The sequence below is a fragment of the Heterocephalus glaber genome, unplaced genomic scaffold (genome assembly GCF_053883595.1).
Source record: "Heterocephalus glaber isolate CG9 unplaced genomic scaffold, H.glaber_assembly_v1.0 deba00001472, whole genome shotgun sequence".
Taxonomy (NCBI): Eukaryota; Metazoa; Chordata; class Mammalia; order Rodentia; family Bathyergidae; genus Heterocephalus; species Heterocephalus glaber.
Window position 1 is genome coordinate 92032510 of NW_028258315.1, and position 19948 is coordinate 92052457.

Here is a 19948-nt window from a genome sequence, read left to right on the forward strand (position 1 = left end):
TTTTAACCCAAGAAGCTGAAAAGAGTGAAGATTCCTCAGGTGCTGCAACCCTGTCAGGCTTACATCGCACATACAGTCAGGACTGCAGTTTTAAGAACAGCATGTACCATGTTGGAGATTATGTCTATGTAGAACCTGCAGAGGCCAACCTACAACCACATATAGTCTGTATTGAGAGACTATGGGAAGATTCAGCTGGTAAGTTTGTTTTAAATCTAAAGGCCCATTGGTAAGATGTGGCTGTTTTTCTCTTACTTGCTTCCCAGGGAAGAAAAGTTCAACTGAGGTATTTTATGCCAACAGTAGTTGATCTATTGTATCAATAAATAAGATTGCTCAGTGTATCAACATATATAATTAAGCACCCACAGTATGAAAGACAGAATATTGCAGTGTTGGACTGTGTCATAATTGAATCAGAATTACAACTTGTTAAAATCTACTTTGGATTCATTTATTCATCTGATACATATTAAAAAGACACTTTGAGCCAAACTCTATGGAGAATGGCAGGGATTTAAAACACAAAGTTCATATTTTCCTCATCAAAACCACTCCAATAGTGATCACAAATAAAAAAGAAATTATTGCCGGGGATTTAGCTCAGTGGTTCTGCTGCCTGGCTCGCAAGTGCAAGGTCCCGAGTTTGATCCCTAGTACCCAGAAAAAAAAAAAAGAAATTATTATGGAGCGACAAGTGTCCTCACTTAGAATTTGTTGTCTAAAAGACTTCCTTGAAAAAACATTGCCTTTAATTTGAGACATGGAGAATGAATATAAGTTCATAAAGCCACAAGCAGGCAGCTGGAAATTGGTCTAGACAGTCCAGTTTTTTTAGCTGCCCATCATGTGAAACACTTTTTTGGATTTTTCACCTAAGTGCTAAGTATGTCCCTCAGTATGTCTATGTCCTTACTAAATCATAGAGCTCTACATGTGAATTGACCAGAGCAGGTCTCAATACCTTCCTCTCATATGTCTTTTACTATAAGAGGAAAAATAGCAGTTTTTGGACCTCCTTAGATTATTTCTTCTAAGATAATTATGCTATCCAAAAAAAAAAGATAATTATGCTAAGAAATAATCTGAGAACCACTATGCTAGTTCATACAATGGATAATGAAGCATTTCCTAAGTTTGGAAAGAGCAGGTAGTTTCTCTTAATGATGATTTCTCTTTCTCTGTTTTTGAGGTGAAAAATGGTTGTATGGCTGTTGGTTTTATCGGCCAAATGAAACATTCCACCTGGCTACACGAAAATTTCTTGAAAAAGAAGTTTTTAAGAGTGACTACTATAATAAAATTCCTGTTAGTAAAATTCTAGGCAAATGTGTGGTCATGTTTGTCAAGGTAAGAAACTCACGAATGCCAAAATACCAGTCGTTCTCTGGGAGTAAGGGTTAACAACACAAAAACTGATGGTATTCATAAAATCAGGAAGTCTGTTTTAAACTGATTTTTAAGCTGTATCTGTATAAGTAAGTATAGATTTTGGAAGAAATTAACCTGAATATGGTTTCGAAAGACCATTTGCTGCTTACTTTTTTTTTTTGGTACCGGGGATCGAACTTGGGACCTTGCTCTTGCAAGGCAGGCGCCGGAACCACTGAGCTAAATCCCTGGCCCTGCTGCTTACTATTTTTGCTGCTTACTATATGCAATTAGGTTAACTTTTTACATTGCCAGACCTGTTGTGTGTGTGTTATGTGATGTGTGTTTGTGTTACTGGTATTGAACACAGGGACTTTGCACTGAGCTACATCCCCAGCCCTTTGTTTTTTATTTTGAGATAGGGTCTCACTAAATTGCCCAGGAGGGCTTGAACTTGCAATCCTCTTGCCTCATCTTCCCAGAATTCTTCCCAGAATGCTGGAATTACAGGCCTACACCGTCATGCGTTTTAGCCAGGCTAATTTTTTATCTTTTTTTTTTTTTTTTTGGTACTGGGGATCGAACTTGGGACCTTGTGCTTGCGAGGCAGGGACCGGAACCACTGAGCTAAATCCCTGGCCCTGCCAGGCTAATTTTTAAGAATGATGTTTTCTGGGCCAGGGATTTAGCTCAGTGATTCCAGTCCCTGCCTCGCAAGCACAAAGTCCCGAGTTCAGTCCTCGGTACCACACACACAAAAAAAGAATGATGCTTCCTGAAAGATAATCATCTTAACACATACATGATGGGGCTGTAATTTGTATGTCTCGCTTCGAGGCGGTTCTGACTTAGTTAATATATCTCTCTGCTGGGCAGCTCTGACTTAATCCATTTGTACCACCAGTGATACAAGCTGCCCAATGGAACAGTCATGCCTGCACCAGCGGTGGTTCAAGCTGATGGGAATGTGTTAAATTATTGGTTTGGTTTTTAAGTAATAAGGTATATGTTTTGTTTATCTGTCTAATATACACATAAGCCCTGTCTAAAGCTTTAAGGAACATTGCAACTATAGGTTGTATATCAAAGGTCATTTGGTAAGCTAAATGTTGTTGTTCGTGTTTTAAGTTAAAGGGTATATATTTAATAAATCTATTCTGTAGCCAACATCCTAGATCTCTCGCCATTTACTGTTTATTGCCAGAAAGTCCTAACAGTTTAACCTTCGGTTGATCAGTTGGTATTTGCTTTTTGTTTTTCAGGTTGATTGATTTATAGAAAATTTACCTGACTGGTTTTGTTCTTTTCCCCCCAGGAATACTTCAAATTATGCCCAGAAAACTTTCGAGATGAGGATGTTTTTGTTTGTGAATCACGGTATTCTGCCAAAACCAAATCTTTTAAGAAAATTAAACTGTGGACCATGCCCATCAGCTCAGTTAGGTTTGTTCCTCGGGACGTGCCCCTCCCCGTAGTCCGAGTGGCATCTGTATTTGCAAATGCAGATAAAGGTGATGATGAGAAGAATACAGACAACTCAGAGGACAGTCGAGCTGAAGACAGTTTTAACTTGGAAAAGGTATGTAGATAGTAACCACACAGAAAACATTTTACACCTGAAAATATCTGTTCCAGAAAATAAATGAATAAAGTATTCAAACTCAGAAAAATATCAGCAATATAAAACTTTAGCAAGACAGAAGCTAGAAGGCAAGGAAAAATAATAATAATAATACTTAGAAGACAGAACAGTAGAATTTAAAAGTAAATCCAAGATGAGCCGGGGATTTAGCTCAGTGGTTCTGGCGCCTGCCTTATAAGGTCAAGGTCCCGAGTTTGATCCCCAGTACTAAAAAAAAAGGTAAATCCAAGAACTGGGGATGTAGGTCAGTGGTAGAGCATTTGCCTAGTGTGCTCAAGACCTGGTTAGGTTTCCAGCACAGCAGAAATAAAAGTGAATCCAAGAGCTAATTCTTTGACAAGTCTGAGATGAGCTACAGCTATCTTAATAATAAAAGGGAGAAAAGGTAGCACAGTTAAGCTTAGATACACAAAAGTGGAAGAAATTCAAAGACTACATATTTCTGCTAATTTTAAAACCTAAATAAAATGAATAATTTTCTGGGATATTACAAATTACCAAAATGGAATCAAGAAGAGATACAACACATAAGTGGACAACATAAAAATTTTTTTAAAGTGTCAAAGAACTAGTATCAAAGAATACAGTATTACGCATCTATAGGTAAATTCTTTTAACTCTCTGAGGAACCTATAAATAAACTTTCAGAGCATAGAGGACAAAGAAAATTTTCCAGTTCACTTTATAAAACCAGATACAACCTGGCAAAATAAAAGAGCTTGGGGTCTTGAATATTGATGTGAAAATTACTTGAGTAGAAAGATACATTTATAAGCAAAATAAAAATATTTCTGTTAAATGACCAAAGAAAGAAGAGTTCATTCTAGGAATGCAAAGATTGTTCAAGTCAGGAACATCTTTACATTTCACTATATTAATAGTTCTGTGTATTTAAGCATAGCATACATTATATCATTTAAGCTTTCTGAAACGCTGTCTCATGGCTACGCTATCATCTTCATCTTTTTTTTTTTTTTTTTCTTTTTGAGACAGAGTCTCACTATGTAGTTCAGACTGAACTTGAATTCATGTTGTAACCAGGCTTGCCTTGAACTTTTGGCACTCCTCCTGCCTCAGCCTCTCCAGTGCTGGGATTGAAGGCATGTGCCTCTGTGCCCGGTTCCTCCTCATTTTATAGATGAGAAAACTAAGGCACAAACTGTTAAATAACTTGCCTAATGAATGTCACATCAGCTAGTAGATGACAAACCCAGAAATTTATTCAAAAACAGAGTATGGGGCTGGGGATTTAACTGAGTGGTTTCGTCGCCTGCTGTGGAAATGCAAGGACCCAAGTTTGATCCCTGGTACAAAAACAAAAAAACAGAGTATGTGTTTATGTCACAAAGGCTATATGTTTTCCATATTGGAATAAATTAAAATAGTAAAAATGTAAAATCTATCAGTTGTTAATGTTATGAAATGAGGGTATGGGGAAGGTGAGAGGAAGCGCTGAGTGCCTACCTCTCTTCTGCCCACTCCCTTTCTTGTCTGTAAATTGAGTAGGCACATTCCCTAGGGATGAGTGAGAAGAGACTGGAGTGCCTCTGTTGGGGGAGTTGGAAGAGTAGGGAAGCTTCTGACTGGACCCACCTTCCTCCCACTCTGCTTGGGCAGTGTGGGTTCCTGCAGCTTCTGCACAGCTCACATCCCACCTTGTACTACATAGTGAGAGGTTATTTTATGAAAAATATCTAGAAATTTTAAATTAATATAATAATTTGATAAGGCAGTTGGATTTTAGTATATTTGCTGCTGAAGCAAGCACAAGACAGTTTGATCTGATTTTTTGTTTTGTGTTTTGAGACAGGGTCTCGCTATGTAGTTCAGGTTAGCCTTGAAATGTGCTTTCCTTCTCTTTCTGCTCCTTGATAGTTAGCTACCTTTTTTCAACCATTTCCTTTTACCACAGGAAAAAGAAGATGTCCCTGTGGAAATGTCCAATGGTGAGCCAGGTTGTCACTACTTTGAGCAGCTCCATTACAATGACATGTGGTTAAAGGTTGGAGACTGTGTCTTCATCAAGTCCCATGGTCTGGTGCGCCCTCGTGTTGGCAGGTGGGTTGTCATTGAAGTAGGGAAGATAAGGTTGGGTCTGAGATTTGGGGCCAGTAGACATTCATCTGTCTTAGGATGAAGACAAAAGTCCCTCTTCTGGCAAATTCTCCAACATCCTCTCATATCACACTTCCCCTGCTTTCCTTTCTAAGCAGTTTTTAAAATTCATCCATTTGCTGGGCTTGGTGGCACAGGCCTGTAATCCTAGCACTTGGGAGGCTGAGGCACAAGGATCGCTTGAGTTCGAGGGCAGGTTGGGCCATATAGTGAGATCAAGGCCAGCCTGAACTACATAGCAAGACCTTGTTTGAAAAACAAAAATAAACAAATTTGTCCATTGGCTCCTGGTTTTTTTCTTTTACCATTGACAGAATTCTCAGCTCTGAAATCTTCCTGTTTTGTATTATAAACTCCTTAGCTTAAATTTGAAATACCACTTCCTAGAAGAAACCTTTCCTTCCCCGCAGGCTGGGCTAGGTTTCCCTATTACAGACTCCCAGAAAACCATGCATTTCCTTCTCCTTAGAATACATATCATATGTTGATATTTATTATATTGTCCATACCTGACATTTCCAAATGCCGTGAAAGTAGGAGCTCTTTTTGCTGAACTTTGTATACCCTGCTCAAATTATAGTGCATGAAATATAGTAGAGGCTCATATATTTGATGAACAAATAAATTGATGAAAGGATAGAAGTATGGTTGGTTGACAAAAACAGCGATAAAGAGCTGGATATGGTGGCACACTCGTGTAATCCCAGGACTCTGGATGACTGAGGCAGGAGGATTGTAAGTTCAAACTCAGCGTGGGCAACTTAGCAACTTAATGAGACCCTGTCTCAAAATAAAAACTTAGAAAATGACTAAGGATGTAGCTCAGTGCAAAGGCCCAGGGTTCATTCCCCAGTATGGGGGTGGGCAGCAGTAAAAGACTCAGGTACTGGATTGGGCAGTAAAGGATAGCAATTGAGAGCAGCATTTGGGGGCTGATGGTGCAGCTCAGTATAGAGCACTTTCCTAGCAAATAAGAGGCTCTAAATATTACTGCCAGCATGTGTAAAAAACAAACACACAATAAAATAACAGTAGTTGGTTCCAGGAGATCTTGATTAAGTCCCAGCTCTGCTAGTATCCTTAGGCAAATGATTTACCTCTCTGGGTTTCTTTTCTCCCATCAGATTTGTTCTTCAGTAACCATTTATTCTGCTATTTGCTAGGCTCTGAGGATATGTTAACAAATAAAATGGACAAATATTCTTAATACTATGGAGCTTTCTTCTAGTGGAAAGACAAACATTGAATAAGTAAAGTTGCAGTCAGTTAGATCATGATACATGCTGTTGAAAAAATACAGTAGGATAAAGGGCCTCGTAGGAGCAAGTAGGATGATTTATAGTCCTCATTAAGCTAACCTAACACTTAAACAGAGAGTAAGAATTGTGAATATCCATGGAGAAAGTATTCCAGGCAGAGTGTATAGCCAGTATGAAGGCCTGGAAAAGAAGTGTGTCAGGCCTGTTCAGACCAGCAGTTTATTAGTAGCAGAGCTATGTGTGAGTTAGGTCAGAGATGAAGGCAAGGGATAATGTGCAGATCATGTAGGACCTCAGAAAACATTGTAGGAACTTAGGCCTTTATGAAGTTAAATAGAGTGTCACTGTGTTGTTTCAAGTACAAAAGTGACATTTGACTTAGGTGTTAATAGAATTGCTCTGCCTACTGGTTGTTGAGAATAGACTGTAAAAGGTCATAGGTAGAAGGAAGGAGATCTACTAAAAAGTTATTATAATAATCGAGGCAAGAGTGATGGTAGCTCAGACTAGGGTGATTGCAAAGGGTACCACTTTGAAGATTATGTTCATAGTCCTAATAAATGGGTTGTGAGGTCTAAGAGAGGTCAGTGAAGAATGACTCCTGTTTGTGGGCCAGGGGAATTGAAAGATTTGTTATGCTTAGTTATGTTTTCATCTTGGGCATCTCAGGAAGGAAATTGGGAGTCAGAAATGTTACATACTTTGGTACCATGATAAATTTTTTTTCCCTCAGATGAGTACTCTTTTTTCCAAGTATCTTCTCCTGTGCTTGAGAGGGAGGGAACAAATGAAATTATCTCATTATCAAAACAGCCAATGAAACACCTCTAAATGGTATATATTATTATGGTTAACAGAATTTTTATTAGATTAGTCCTTCAAGAATTAAATTATTATAATATGATTTCTCCATTGTTCCCCCAAGAATTGAAAAAGTATGGGTCCGAGATGGAGCTGCGTATTTTTATGGCCCCATCTTCATTCATCCAGAAGAGACGGAGCATGAGCCCACAAAAATGTTCTACAAAAAAGAAGTGTTTCTGAGTAATCTGGAGGAAACCTGTCCTATGACATGTATTTTGGGTAGGTGTTTATGCTTTCTCATTTAATCACAGTCATTCCATAAAAACTGATTGAATATTACCATGCTAGGATCATTCTAGATGTTAGGTATACAGTAGTGAACAAATCAGACTCTGCTCTCATAAAAACTTACATCGGGGCAAAGATTGGGGAGCTGGTAAGTAAATTTAAAAACAAAAGTATAGAACATCAGGTGGTGATTAGGGTTATAAACAAAAATAAAGCTAAGTAAGAAGATTGAGGGTAGTGTTGATTCGAAGTCCTGTGGTCAACAAAAGCCCTTGTTGATATGTGGCATGTGAGTAGAGCCCTGAAGTATGCCAGAAAACCATTTGACTATCTAAAGTTGTACTCTCTTTTAGGCACAGCAAAAGCCTTTAAGTAGAATATCTCAGTCATGTTCAAGACATAATAAAAAAGTTAGGTAGCTGAAGCAGGGCAATAGGTGTGGTAGGGAACAAAAACCCTCTGGAGTGGCAGGGCACCCAGTCGTGGTAGGCCTTGTAGATGGTATAGCAGTTGGGTCTGGAGTGAACAGGAAGTCTGAAAGAGGTTTGAGTAGAGTGGTGGTGTGAGCTAACACAAAGGGAGGACTCGTTGTCGCTGCTATGTGGAAAGTATGTTGTAAGAAAAAGGTCGAAAATGGAGAAAACAGTTGAAAGACCCACAGTCTTTGTTGGAGTCTTAACCCTGAAGTTATTATTGTCCCTGCTCCAGACTCAAGTTTTGGTTTCTTTTCTATCATCCTGCTGAGTGTTCACAGTGACATTTTGTTTCTGGGATCTAGGTGTATATATCATGTATACCAGCATTGTTTTCAGCTATTATATTTCTTCTGGCCCAGAGTTATCTTTAGAGCTTCCTTATCCCAGCTATTCTTTACATCTTTTGGAATAGTTTCCTAAATAATTACTGGTCACAGGCTTTACAGTGATGGCTCCTGGTTCTTTGGGAATTTTTTTCTTTTTTTGCTTTTGTTTTTGCTTTTGTTTTGTTTTGTTTGTTTTGATGCTGTGATTGAACCCAAGGTCTCATGCATGGTAAGCATACAGTCTTACTACTAAGCTACACCTCCAGCCCCTGTTGCTCATGATTGTAAAGAAGTCACCATGCTCACAACCAAAAGAAAACTTGTAGATTAAAAAGTATCTGAGAAAAAAAAAAAAAGTATCTTAGAGTTAGACTTTTATTGCTGTTATAGGTTGTTTTTGGTGCTTTCAAGTTTTTCAAAATTAAATATGGTAAAAATGTTTTAACTATTCAATATATTTTTCCTTTTCCAGTCTGGGGAAAAGGAACAAAGACTGGTGAAGTCATTAAGTTCTTCTTAACTTTCTGTAGTACCCTGTAACCCCAGCTATTTAGCTAAGAGGCTAAGGCAAGAGGATCACAAGGTTGAAGCCAGCCTTCACAGCTGAGTGAGACCCTGTCTCAAAATAAAAAGGACCCAAAAAATAATTAATTAATTAAAATAAAATAAAAAGGACCAGAGGGACCGAGGATTTAGCTCAGTGGTGCCACCGCCTGCCCCACAAGTGCAAGGTCCTGAGTTCGATCCCCAGTACCAAAAAAAAAGGACCAGAGATTTAGCTCAGTGTGAAAGCCCTGGGTTTGATCCCCAGTACAACAACAAAAAAGTCTTCCTTTCAGATTGTGTTCCAGACTACAGCAGTTCTGCAGGGCCTCATTTCCTAAAGTAAATTCATCCCACAGAGCCAAAAGGAATGTAATGAAGGTGAGACTGAAGTCTCCTTTGATTAGGGCAACCATATCATTTGCTTTTTAGTTTGAGTTTGATTGGGGTTTGGCACAGTGCTGAGGATTGAACTCAGGGCCTCACACCACATGCTAGGAAAGTGTTCTATATTGAGCTATATTCCTAATCCTAAATTATTTGCTTAGTGGTTTCCTTGGAGATTGCAATTAATACCTTAAATTTGTGACCTTTTTTTTTTTTTGGTACTGGGGATCGGACTCGGGTCCTTGCGCTTGTGCAGCAGGCAGCGAAACCACTGAGCTAAATCCCCGGCCTCTGTGACCATTTATTTTGAATTAGTTCTAATGTAACCAGTAATATCGTCTTAGCTTCAGTAGTAACTAAAACTACTGTATATGTAAGTCCAACCCCCTTTGTGATGTTTTTGCCACATTTATGTGCCCATCGACAAAGATTTATAATTAAAAAGAGAAGTTTAATTTAGAGTATAATAATACTGGGGTTTTTTTCCTCCATACAAGAGATTGAACCCAAGACCTTTGCACTGAGCTACATCCCCAGCCCTTCTTATTTTTGATTTTGATGCAAGGTCTCACTGAGTTGTCCAGACTGAACTCAAACTTGCATTATCTCTGCTTTAGCCTGTTGGAATGCCTAATAGCTAGATCTTGGAAACAGATGAATAAATAAGGAAAATGTGGTATTTATACACAGTGGAGTACTGTGTTGTCATAAAAAAGATAAGCTTGAGACATTTATGGGTAAATGGATGCAACTTGAGAACATAATGTTAAATAAGTCAGACACACAAGCTTAAATATCACATGGTTTCTCTTATATGAAAGAGAGACAGACAGACCACCAAAAAATGTATACACGCTTCAGGAAAATGTATACACACTTCAGAAAAAGAAAAACTTGTACGAATATTTTAATACTAAATTTATTGCAACAGCGCGAGTTTAATACAAGTTACCTTTGACCTGTACAATTGCATGAGGTGCTCAAAGTGGTGGCCATTAGCTTCCAGACATTTATTAGTACGGCAGACTACTGCTTGGGTAACCTTGGGTATTGAGATTGCTGCACATGCATTTTCATTTTCTTCTCTAAGAACCAGTAATGTAGCGCATTTTCTGCGATACATGACATCCTCTAGGGTTCCCCATACAAGGGTAACGCCATCTGTTGAAAAAACACTAGTTTTCTTTTCCTGAATGTGTATACATTTTTGGACGGACTCTTTGTACACACAAATAAAGAGCAAAATAAAAGAGAGATAAATAGGAAGTAGGGAGAAGTTCAAATATTTCCCCAAATTACATATTGCATTGTTTTAAAAGTATTTTAATATATATGTTAATTTCATTTGTACTGAGAATTTATCTTAGTTCGTTGAAAAAAGATTTGTGTTATTATTTGTTTCTTTTTTTATAAGAATCTTTTTGGTTTATGTTTTGTACCCTGAGTAACTACTTTGAAAAAAAATGATGCACAGTGTAATAACTATTGTTAATCTTATTAATTATGAAACTTTGTTTTATTTTTTCATAAAATAAATAGCCACCCAGCATTTCCCTAAGTTTAGAGCTTTTATGGGAATAACCATGGGACAAGGGGCATCCTTGGAGCTTTTCTCCATTTATTCATAGATTGATTGTTTTCATTAATCTGATCCTATTGTATTTTCCAGCATTTCCTTAAATTTTTATGATTTGCTACTATTTGTCCTTTTGTATTCCAAACTCTTGTTGTCAAATGTGATTTAACTTAATTCGTTTTTCTTGCTTCAATAGAAGTTTGGGGATATTTGCAGTAGATGTAAATGCCTAGCCCACCATTTTGAGAAATATTTCAAAAACAGTATCTTAGTATTATTTCCCATCTCTAAAAAGCATTCCATTTCCATAATTCCTTGTATAACTAACAGGTTAGTTATTAGCCAGATTACTAAATTCACACATTTTATGTTAGATTATTTTTATAATATCTGATAATCTTGTTTATGATGAAATGAGAACTATTTTTCATTATTAATACTAACAACTAAATTTCTATCCCCCCCCCCCCCCCGTACCGGGGATTGAAGTCGGGTCCTTGCGCTTGCGCAGCAGGTGGTGAAACCACTGAGCTAAATCCCCGCCCTCTCTTTTTTTTTTTATTGAGACAGGGTCTTGCTATATAGTTCAGGCTGGTCTTGAACTCCCTATGTAGCCCAAGCTGCTGGCCTTGAACTTACAGCAGTGCTCCTACCTCAGCCTCCCAAGCTCTAGGATTACAGGTGTAAACCACCACACCCAGCTTTCTTTCCCTTTTGTGCTATTCTTTATTGTAGCCTAAGGTTATCAAAGCTCAATATCTTTAAGAATTCTCTTAATTGAAATTTTTGAACATTTATTGTTTAATAATTTGCTCATGTTGGCTTTGAAAAAATAAGTCCTTGCTATCCTTTGATTTTTCATCCCCAAAAAGGCTTGTGTCAGAAGTTTAATGAGCAATGCAGTGGTACTGAGAAGTGATGGAACTTTTAAGAGGTGATTAAATTATTAAGAGATATTGATGCAACTCTAGGGGGAAAAAAATGAAGTCTTTGTTTAGTAAATTTTTCCAGGAATAATTTCTGGTTTTTTCTTTCTTAACAGTGGGTCATATTTTCTTATTTCTTTGCATGCCATTTAATTTTCTGTTGTTGTTGAAAACCATACGTTTTGAATATTATACTGGGATAACTCTAGAAATCAAATTGTCCCCTTCTCAAGCTTTGTTCTTATTGCTTGCTATGGGTTATAGTTTTTGTTTAATAACTTTACTAAGCCCTTTTTAAAAAATTGATATCTTTATTGTGAGAGGTCACTGAAGTTTCTTTTCTGTTAGCTTGGTGGTCAGCTAGTGATGTGACAGAGGTTATTTTAAATGCCTAGAACCAAAATTCCCAGTTCTTGCATCTAGATTCCTTCTGTACGTTGTTGTATAGCTTAGCCATGCAGTTTACAACTCTGCCTTTATTTCCTGCTTGCACTAAGCTTGAAGATTAGCCAAAGATGAAACCTTAGCAACTTCCTAGGTCTTTTCTGAGCATGCACCTTATTACTGGCATGTACATAGACTTCTGGGTCCCATGAATATGTAAAAGCTTTTCAGTTTTTATTCCCAGGTGGTAGGAGCGAGGTGTTCACTTAGCCTGCAGCAGGTGGCAGAGGTGGTGGTGCTGTAGTGATGGAACATGTGGGCTGCCTGGCCCCACCCACCTTCCTGGTGACCCTGCAGAGGCAGCACAATGTTTGCACAGAAAGAAAAAATCTTCGCAGGCAAGATGTTTTGGCTACACATCTGCACAGGTAATAGTGCCAAGTGGCTGGAGGAGGCAACAAACAATAATTTGGTAGAACTCAAAGAGCATTGCCTCCAGCACAGTGTTCATAGGAGCTTTGAAGACCCCAAAAGTATAACATGTCACAAATTAATACATGCTGCCTCGGGAAGGATGCTAAATAATACCAGAGAAATCTTAGGAGAGAACCTCCAAAACAAAGATATTCCATTATTGATTTAAAAAGTTTATAGCAGCCAGGGATTTAGCTCAGTGGTACTGTCCCTGCCTCACAAATGCAAGGTCCTGAGTTCGATCCCTGGTAGGGGGTGAGGGGGGAAGTTTATAGAGATGCTACATTCCTAGCATCAGCTATCCTGCCTTCCTACATTATGGAATCATCATGGTCTAGACCACTATGAGAGACTTGCAGTTGGAACTCTGGAAAATTTTGATATCATTCATTGAAGTGGCACAAAAGTTGTTAGCAATGAACTCTGACTTGATTGAAGTAAGAAGGCAAATGTTGAACCCAGGGCACCTGTAGCTACTTGAGGCTAAGGCAAAAGAATCCCTTGAGCCCAGGAGTTTGTAGCCAGCCTTCACAACATAGTGAGACCCCATTGTTACTAGACAAGGGGTGTCAGTCTCTCCTGATATCTATATTCTTTGTATCTTGAACAAAAAATCGAGCAGGAAACACAGAAGTTGTAAGAAAGGCAGAGATTTATTAAAGACAAGTATACTTTACAGAGTGGGAGCAGACTGATATGAAAACTCAAGAGTGAGTTTGACTCTGAGCCGTCCCCATCTGTTTTAGGTTTGAGGTTTAAGTATACTTTGGAGAGTTCCAACTAGGCAGAGCTCAGAGGTGGCTTTTTAATGAAAGTACACCCTCGAGAATGAGGGTGCAAGGTTGGCTTCTCCTTCATTTCTCTAGAATTTGAGGTGTAGTCAGGGGAATAACTAATTGAAGTCTGTCCAGTTAATAGAGAATCTCTACCCTCTCATTGGGAGGGAGAATTTTGGCTTTATATGAGCCTTTATATAACCAGCATGACTGCCAGAGACCACCAGGAGGAACAAGACCTCAATGTTAATGATACTATACTGACCTTGGAGTTGCCCTCAGTTACTCTACAGTAGTTGGAACATATTTTTTAGGCTCATGTGAGGATATTAAAGAAATTTGGTGACAGCAGGATGTCTCCCACACTGTCTTTTCTCCTGCCATACCATCTCAAAAAATAAAAAAGGCACCAAATGTTATGTTGGACAAAGATAAGTAAGCAGATGGAGGTGCTTTGTAGCACCTCATGGTTATGGCCTATCCTGAGAGCAGAGCTGCAAAGGCCTTCAGCCATACTACATACATAATGAGGAAGACCCAACTATAGACGTCATTACTATGTCAAGCACCACCAGGAGCAACAGGAGCCCCCTAGGGCTGCTGCTGAAACTAGTATGAAGGGCAAGGAGGCCAGAAATGAGCTAACAAAAGTCTTCAAGAAGACTCAGAAGAGAAGGGAAGTTGTGGCAGATCCTCAGTTTGTCATTTCCCTGGATGGGGATGGAATTCAGTGTAAAGGAAGTTGGCTTATTTTTGGGTGTTGTTCATTTGGTTTTTGCCTCTTTCTGTTTTTTTGTTTTAACTTTTTGGTGCTGAGGATCAAACCCAGAGCTTCGCACTTGCTAGGCAAGCACTACACCCCTGAGCTAAATCTAGTAGATGCTCTCAGAGTGAACAACCACCAGCAAAAGGTCATTTGCAAGTGACACCTAGAAACCAGCCCTCTCTTTCACGCCCTCCTAGATAAACTAGTGATACAGCTGGGTCTGACCAGTCCATCTTAACACATTATTAACATTTGATGACATGCTGGATATCACTAAAGAGCATGCAGTGAATGAGCAGTCTAGAAATGGGGCCAGTCGTGCTACAGATCTCTAGGATATTCCAGATGTCCAGCCTTACCTAGGCTCTGTTCTCTCATTTAGCTGTGTGACCACAAGAACTTCTTATGAGTGAAACAGAGAAGTAATAGGACCTCACCCATAAATTCACCTGTTCTCATTCTCTGATCACCTGCTAGTAGACTGTGACAATAGTTTGTAAGGACATATTTTTGTAAGCATCTGACATGTTTACCCCAAAAATGGTTATTGCACAAGGAAATTGAACAGTTGCCTCCTCTCTGGGGGATCCTTTGAGCACTTGAAATACTACTTGAATTGGTCTTTAGATACTTGCTTGTAGAGTCCATTTGTTATTTGGAAGAAGGCATATTTCAGTCCAAGGTATTAATGTCAAACATAATAGTTTAGCCGTAGTAATTTACAGATATATATGCTTTTCAGGGCTGAGGATGTAGCTCATTGATTGGCCCTGGGTTCAATCCCCAGAGATTTTGGGGAAAAAAATCCCTTTTTCAAAAAAGAAAAAAAGACTGGGCATGGTAGTGCATTCCTGTGATCCCAGCATTCAGCAGGCTGAGGGAGGAGGATCACTGCAAGTTCAATGCTAGCCTGGACTACATAGCAAGACCTTGTCTCCAAAAAAAACCAAACACTTATTTATCAAATCATCTCACTTCCTACCTTTTCCTCACAGGCTTTTTCAGCTGGTCTGCTCTTTGCCCTAGTTGGCAGCAACTGGTTCATTTGCCTCTTAGTGTTGCTGTGGTTTCAATATGTGTGTCCTGTGAAAAATGTGTAGGTCAAGCTGGGCATACTGGCACATGCCCATAATCCCAGCACTCAGGAGACTGGCAGTAGGATTGTGAGTTTGAAGCCAACCTGGGCTAAACAGTGAGTGCAAGGACAGCCTGGACTGTTATCTTGAGACCTTGTCTCAAAAAGACAAAACAGGGCCGGGGATTTACCTCAGTGGCACCATGCCTGCCTTGCAAGCACAAGGTCCTGAGTTCAATCCCCGATACCAAAAAAAAAAAACCAGAAAAAAACGACAAAACAAAATTTATAAGTCAAAACATCATAATGCAACAGTATTGAGAGGTTGGGCCTTTAAGGAGATGTTTACAGGTTATAAGGGCTGCCTTAGGTATATTAATGCTTTTTTGTTTTAGTTGTACTGGGGATTGAATCCAGGGCCTTCACATTGCACTACATCGTCAGCCCTTTATTTTCAGACAGGATCTCATTAAATCACCCAGGCTAGGCTTAAACTTGCAGTCCTTCTTCCTAACCCTCCCTGAGGGTTAGTGCTAAGATAGTACATGTATGCAATATCTCACCTATCTCTAAATTAATCTTTAATGTTTTTATAAAGTGTAGTGAAGAAGGTCCATCCTTACTAAAACATAACCGTCTGCACTTTAAATTATTTATATGGTATATGAGAAAAAAGATTATTTGAACAAAGTAAAGTTTAGCAGTGGACTCAAATATAATATAGAATATGATGGAGGTACCACACCAAATAAATATAGGAAAAGGTGGATTTTTAAGTGATATTTGGAAACTGGATAACTATTTGGAAAAATAAAATTATATTCATATCACATCTTAATTTTACAATAAATTCCCAGATTAAATTAAAGATTTAAATGAATATTAAATGAAGCAATAAAGATAGCAAAAGAAACCAAGGGAAAGAAATTTTTATATTCTTGAAAATAAAATCCAGAGCCCATACAAAAAGAGATTGATAAATTCAACTACATAAAAATTGAAAATCTCTACATGGCCAAAACTGGAGGAAGCAAGTAACAGCCTTGGGAAAATATTTGCAACATATATTATAGATGCAGATCAGTTTTCCTTCACAGTTGAGCTCCTAAACAACAATTAGAAGAAAGTCAGCTTCCAACAGAAAAATAGGCAAGAGAGAACAGAAAGAAATTACCAGCAGTTATTAAATGAAAATATGCCCAACCTTAGTCTGGTGCTTATGTTTCCAACCCCTTAGCTCTGGACAGCTAGTAATACAGCCCCAAAAGGTCGTAAACTTTTTTTTCTGCCCTGGTACTGGAGAGTGAACCTGGAACCTTCTCACTGAGCTACATCCCCAGCCCTTTTCATTTTTAATTTTAAGATGGGTTCCCACGAAGTCACTTACTTTGCCCGGGCTGAACTCAAATCTTGCCTCAGCCTCCAAGAGTGTTTGGAATGCAGAAGTCACCACCACACCTGGCAAGATCATAAACTTTAACATTATTACTTGATTTTTTTTTTTTTTTTGTACCGGAGATCGAACTCAGGTCCTTGCGCTTGCGCAGCAGGCAGCGAAACCACTGAGCTAAATCCCCGGCCCTACGTGATATTTTTTTTAAGTGATATTTTTCTTGACTCAATTTCACAATGCTCAAGCACAGACTACATAGGTAACAGTGAAACACTGTGTAGGTGAGAGCACAGTGCAGTGTTTACTCCACTGCCTGTGCCCACTGTATAGTCAGTTGAATAGAAACCCACATTACCAGACATTACATGCTCTTGTGTGACTTGGCAAGTAAAATACAGTGATTACTGATAATAGTATTTCAACCTACCTACATGTATGTCTGTGAAGACATTCGTTTATTGTTATTAAGCAGACATACAAGTTCTTAATTATCAAACTTGGGCTTGTTTTGTTTGTTATTTTGTAAAGTAATTTAATAAGTGAAAATATAGGGCCCAGGATTTAGCTCAGTGGTGCCGCCAACTGCCTCGCAAGTGTAAGGGCCTGAGTTTGAGCTCCCATACCAGAAAAAAAAAAAAAGAATAAAATAAAATAAAGGAGGTTTGGTTACTTATATACATTAACTGTATTATATATTTTATATGCAGTCCAAGACAATCCCTCTTCAATCAGTGCTGCCCAGGCAAGTCGAAAGATTGGATACTGATATATAGTGCAAAGTAAAACTACCCAGATGCTCTTTTTTTTTAGATTACCTGTCAGATTATCAAAGGTCAGGCTGGGGATTTAGCTCAGTGGTGCCACTGCCTGCTCCGTAAGTGCAAGGACTCGAGTTCGATCCCTGGTACCAAAAAAAAATATCAAAAGTCCAGACATTTGTTACTAGTTGACAGACAAGAACATAGGGAAGTAGTATTCAGCTCCTCTGCATTTACCTATGAATTAGCACAACCTCTTTTGGAAGATAATTTGAAATACCTATAAAAATAAAATTGTATGTACATGACTTTTGACCCAGCATTTGTACTTCTAGAAATTTAGGATTCAAATGTATTCATCCATGTACAAATTGTTATGTTGAATTATTTACTTCAACAGTATTTAGCTTCAGTATAAGAGCAGAAATTTGGAAATAACCTAAATATCCATCAGGAGGGAACTAGTTGAATAAATACAAACAGTAATTCCCAAATATATTTTGTGCCAAAATTTAGATTGAAATCAGTGTAAGTGATATGCTACCATTTGTAGAAGTTTTTATTGTGGTAAAATGTACATAACATAAAATTAACTATTTTTAAGTATATAATTCCCTGGCATTAAGTTCATTGACAAGATTGTGCAACCATGAGTACTATTTTTAGCACTGTTGTATCATTCTAAATAGAAACTCTTGTGTCTATTAAACAATAACTCGCTACTTCCCTCTTCTCCTTCCCCCTAGTAATCTTTATTTTACTATGTTTATATGAATTTTGCATATTTTAAATATTGTATATAAGTGGAATCATGTGATGCTTTTTCCTTAATTTCTGGCTTATTTAGCATAATGTTTTCAAGTTTCAGCAATGTTGTAGCATGTTTCAGAATTTTATTCCCTTTTTAAGTCTGGGTAATATTCCATAGTATGCATATACCACATTTCCTCTACCTATTCATTTGTTGATGGCCATTTGGGTAGTTATTACATTTTTAGCTACTGTGAGTAATGCTGTTAGGGTTATTGGTATATAAGTACATTTGAACCTTTGCTTTCAGTTCTTTGGATATATACTTAGAAGTAGAATTGCTGGATCATACAATAACTTTCTGTTTCACTTGTATGGGCTGGGATACTTGGGATTGAACCCATCACCTCTCACTGAGTTACTTCCCCGGCGCTTTTTATTTTAATTTTGATGAAATCTAGTATATCTTTCCCTTTTTTGTGGTTTCTGCTGCTCTATTAGTGTCAGTATCTAAGAAACCATTACCTAATTAAGGTCACAAAGATTTACATCTGGGTTTTCTTCTAATAGTTTTATAATTCTCAAATTTAGGTCTTTGATCCATTCTGGGTTAATTTTTTTTATATAACTTAAGGTAAGAATCCAACTTCATTCTTTTGCGTGTGGAAATTTATTTGTCCCACTTCCATCTGTTGAGGAAATGATTCTTTCCCCCACTGAGTTATCTTGGCACCCTTGTTGAAAATCAATGTGGTCAGCTGGTTGTGGTGGTGCATACCTATAATCCCAGCACTGTGGGAGACTGACGCAGGAGGATTCCAAGTTTGAGCCCAGCCCAGGCAACTTAGTGAGACCTTGTCTCAAAATTTAAAAAATGAAAAAGAGAAAACCAGTTGCACAGGAACTAAGGATGTCACTTGGTGGTAGAGTACATGCCTAGTATACACAGGTCCTGAATTCAATCCCTAGCACTAGAAAAATAAAATCAGTTCCCTCCCCCCAAGAAAACCCAGTTGTATGAGTCTGTTCCTAATCTTTTTTTTTGGTACCGGGGATCGAACTCGGGACCTTGCGCTTGCACAGCAGGCGCTGTTCCTAATCTTTTAATTCTATTGCATTGATCTGTAAAATTTGTCCTTATACCAGTATATATTTTTAAGTTTGAATCATGTGAATATATTAATTAAAAACTAGGACCACAGTTTATTCCTTTAACTTCTCTTCAACTTGCTCTTTCAGGAAAGTGTGCTGTCTTGTCATTCAAGGACTTCCTCTCCTGCAGGCCAACTGAAATACCAGAAAATGATATTATGCTTTGTGAGAGCCGCTACAATGAGAGTGACAAGCAGATGAAGAAATTCAAGGGACTAAAGAGGTTTTCACTCTCTGCTAAAGTGGTAGATGATGAAATTTACTACTTCAGGTAAGGCTTGGAAAACTTAAGAAAGAGCACTTCAGCTAATATCAAAATAGTGTAGCCCAGTGTTTTTAATTCTCTTGGGTGGGGGAGTGTTTGTTTGTTTGCTTATTTTGGTACCGGGGATCGAACTCAGGACCTTGCACTTGTGAGACAGGCACAGTGCCACTGAGCTAAATCCCCAGCTTGAATTCTTTCATTAGATCCTAAACTAGAGAAGTTGACATTTTCAAAAGAAAAAAATTAATTCAGTTTAAGATTAAAGGAAAATCTTTAATGTGCTAGGACTTGGTAGCTATTCTAATAGTGCTCTTGGCTTAGACCAGTGATGACGAACCTTTCAGAGCTTGCAGTGATACAGACAGCCCCTGCCACATGCATAGCCTAGGATCACCACCATTGCCTTAGACTCTGTTAATACTGGGTTCTTGTTCATATCCTG

General features: G+C 38.3%; 1 protein-coding gene across 39 annotated transcripts in view; it reads left to right on the forward strand.

Moving 5' to 3' along the window:
* The window catches only part of Pbrm1 (polybromo 1), a 135953-nt gene that overhangs the window by 94476 nt on the left and 21529 nt on the right, over positions 1-19948 (forward strand). For 33 of the 39 annotated variants that reach the window (XM_087182409.1, XM_087182415.1, XM_087182427.1 and 30 more), the window contains 6 exons: positions 13-198; positions 1193-1350; positions 2687-2950; positions 4926-5071; positions 7313-7470; positions 19329-19512. In XM_087182409.1, the coding sequence (XP_087038535.1) occupies positions 13-198; positions 1193-1350; positions 2687-2950; positions 4926-5071; positions 7313-7470; positions 19329-19512 (1096 nt within the window). The remainder of the gene's footprint in view (positions 1-12; positions 199-1192; positions 1351-2686; positions 2951-4925; positions 5072-7312; positions 7471-19328; positions 19513-19948) is intronic. The other 6 variants (XM_087182436.1, XM_087182411.1, XM_087182416.1 and 3 more) reach the window with 1 other exon arrangement.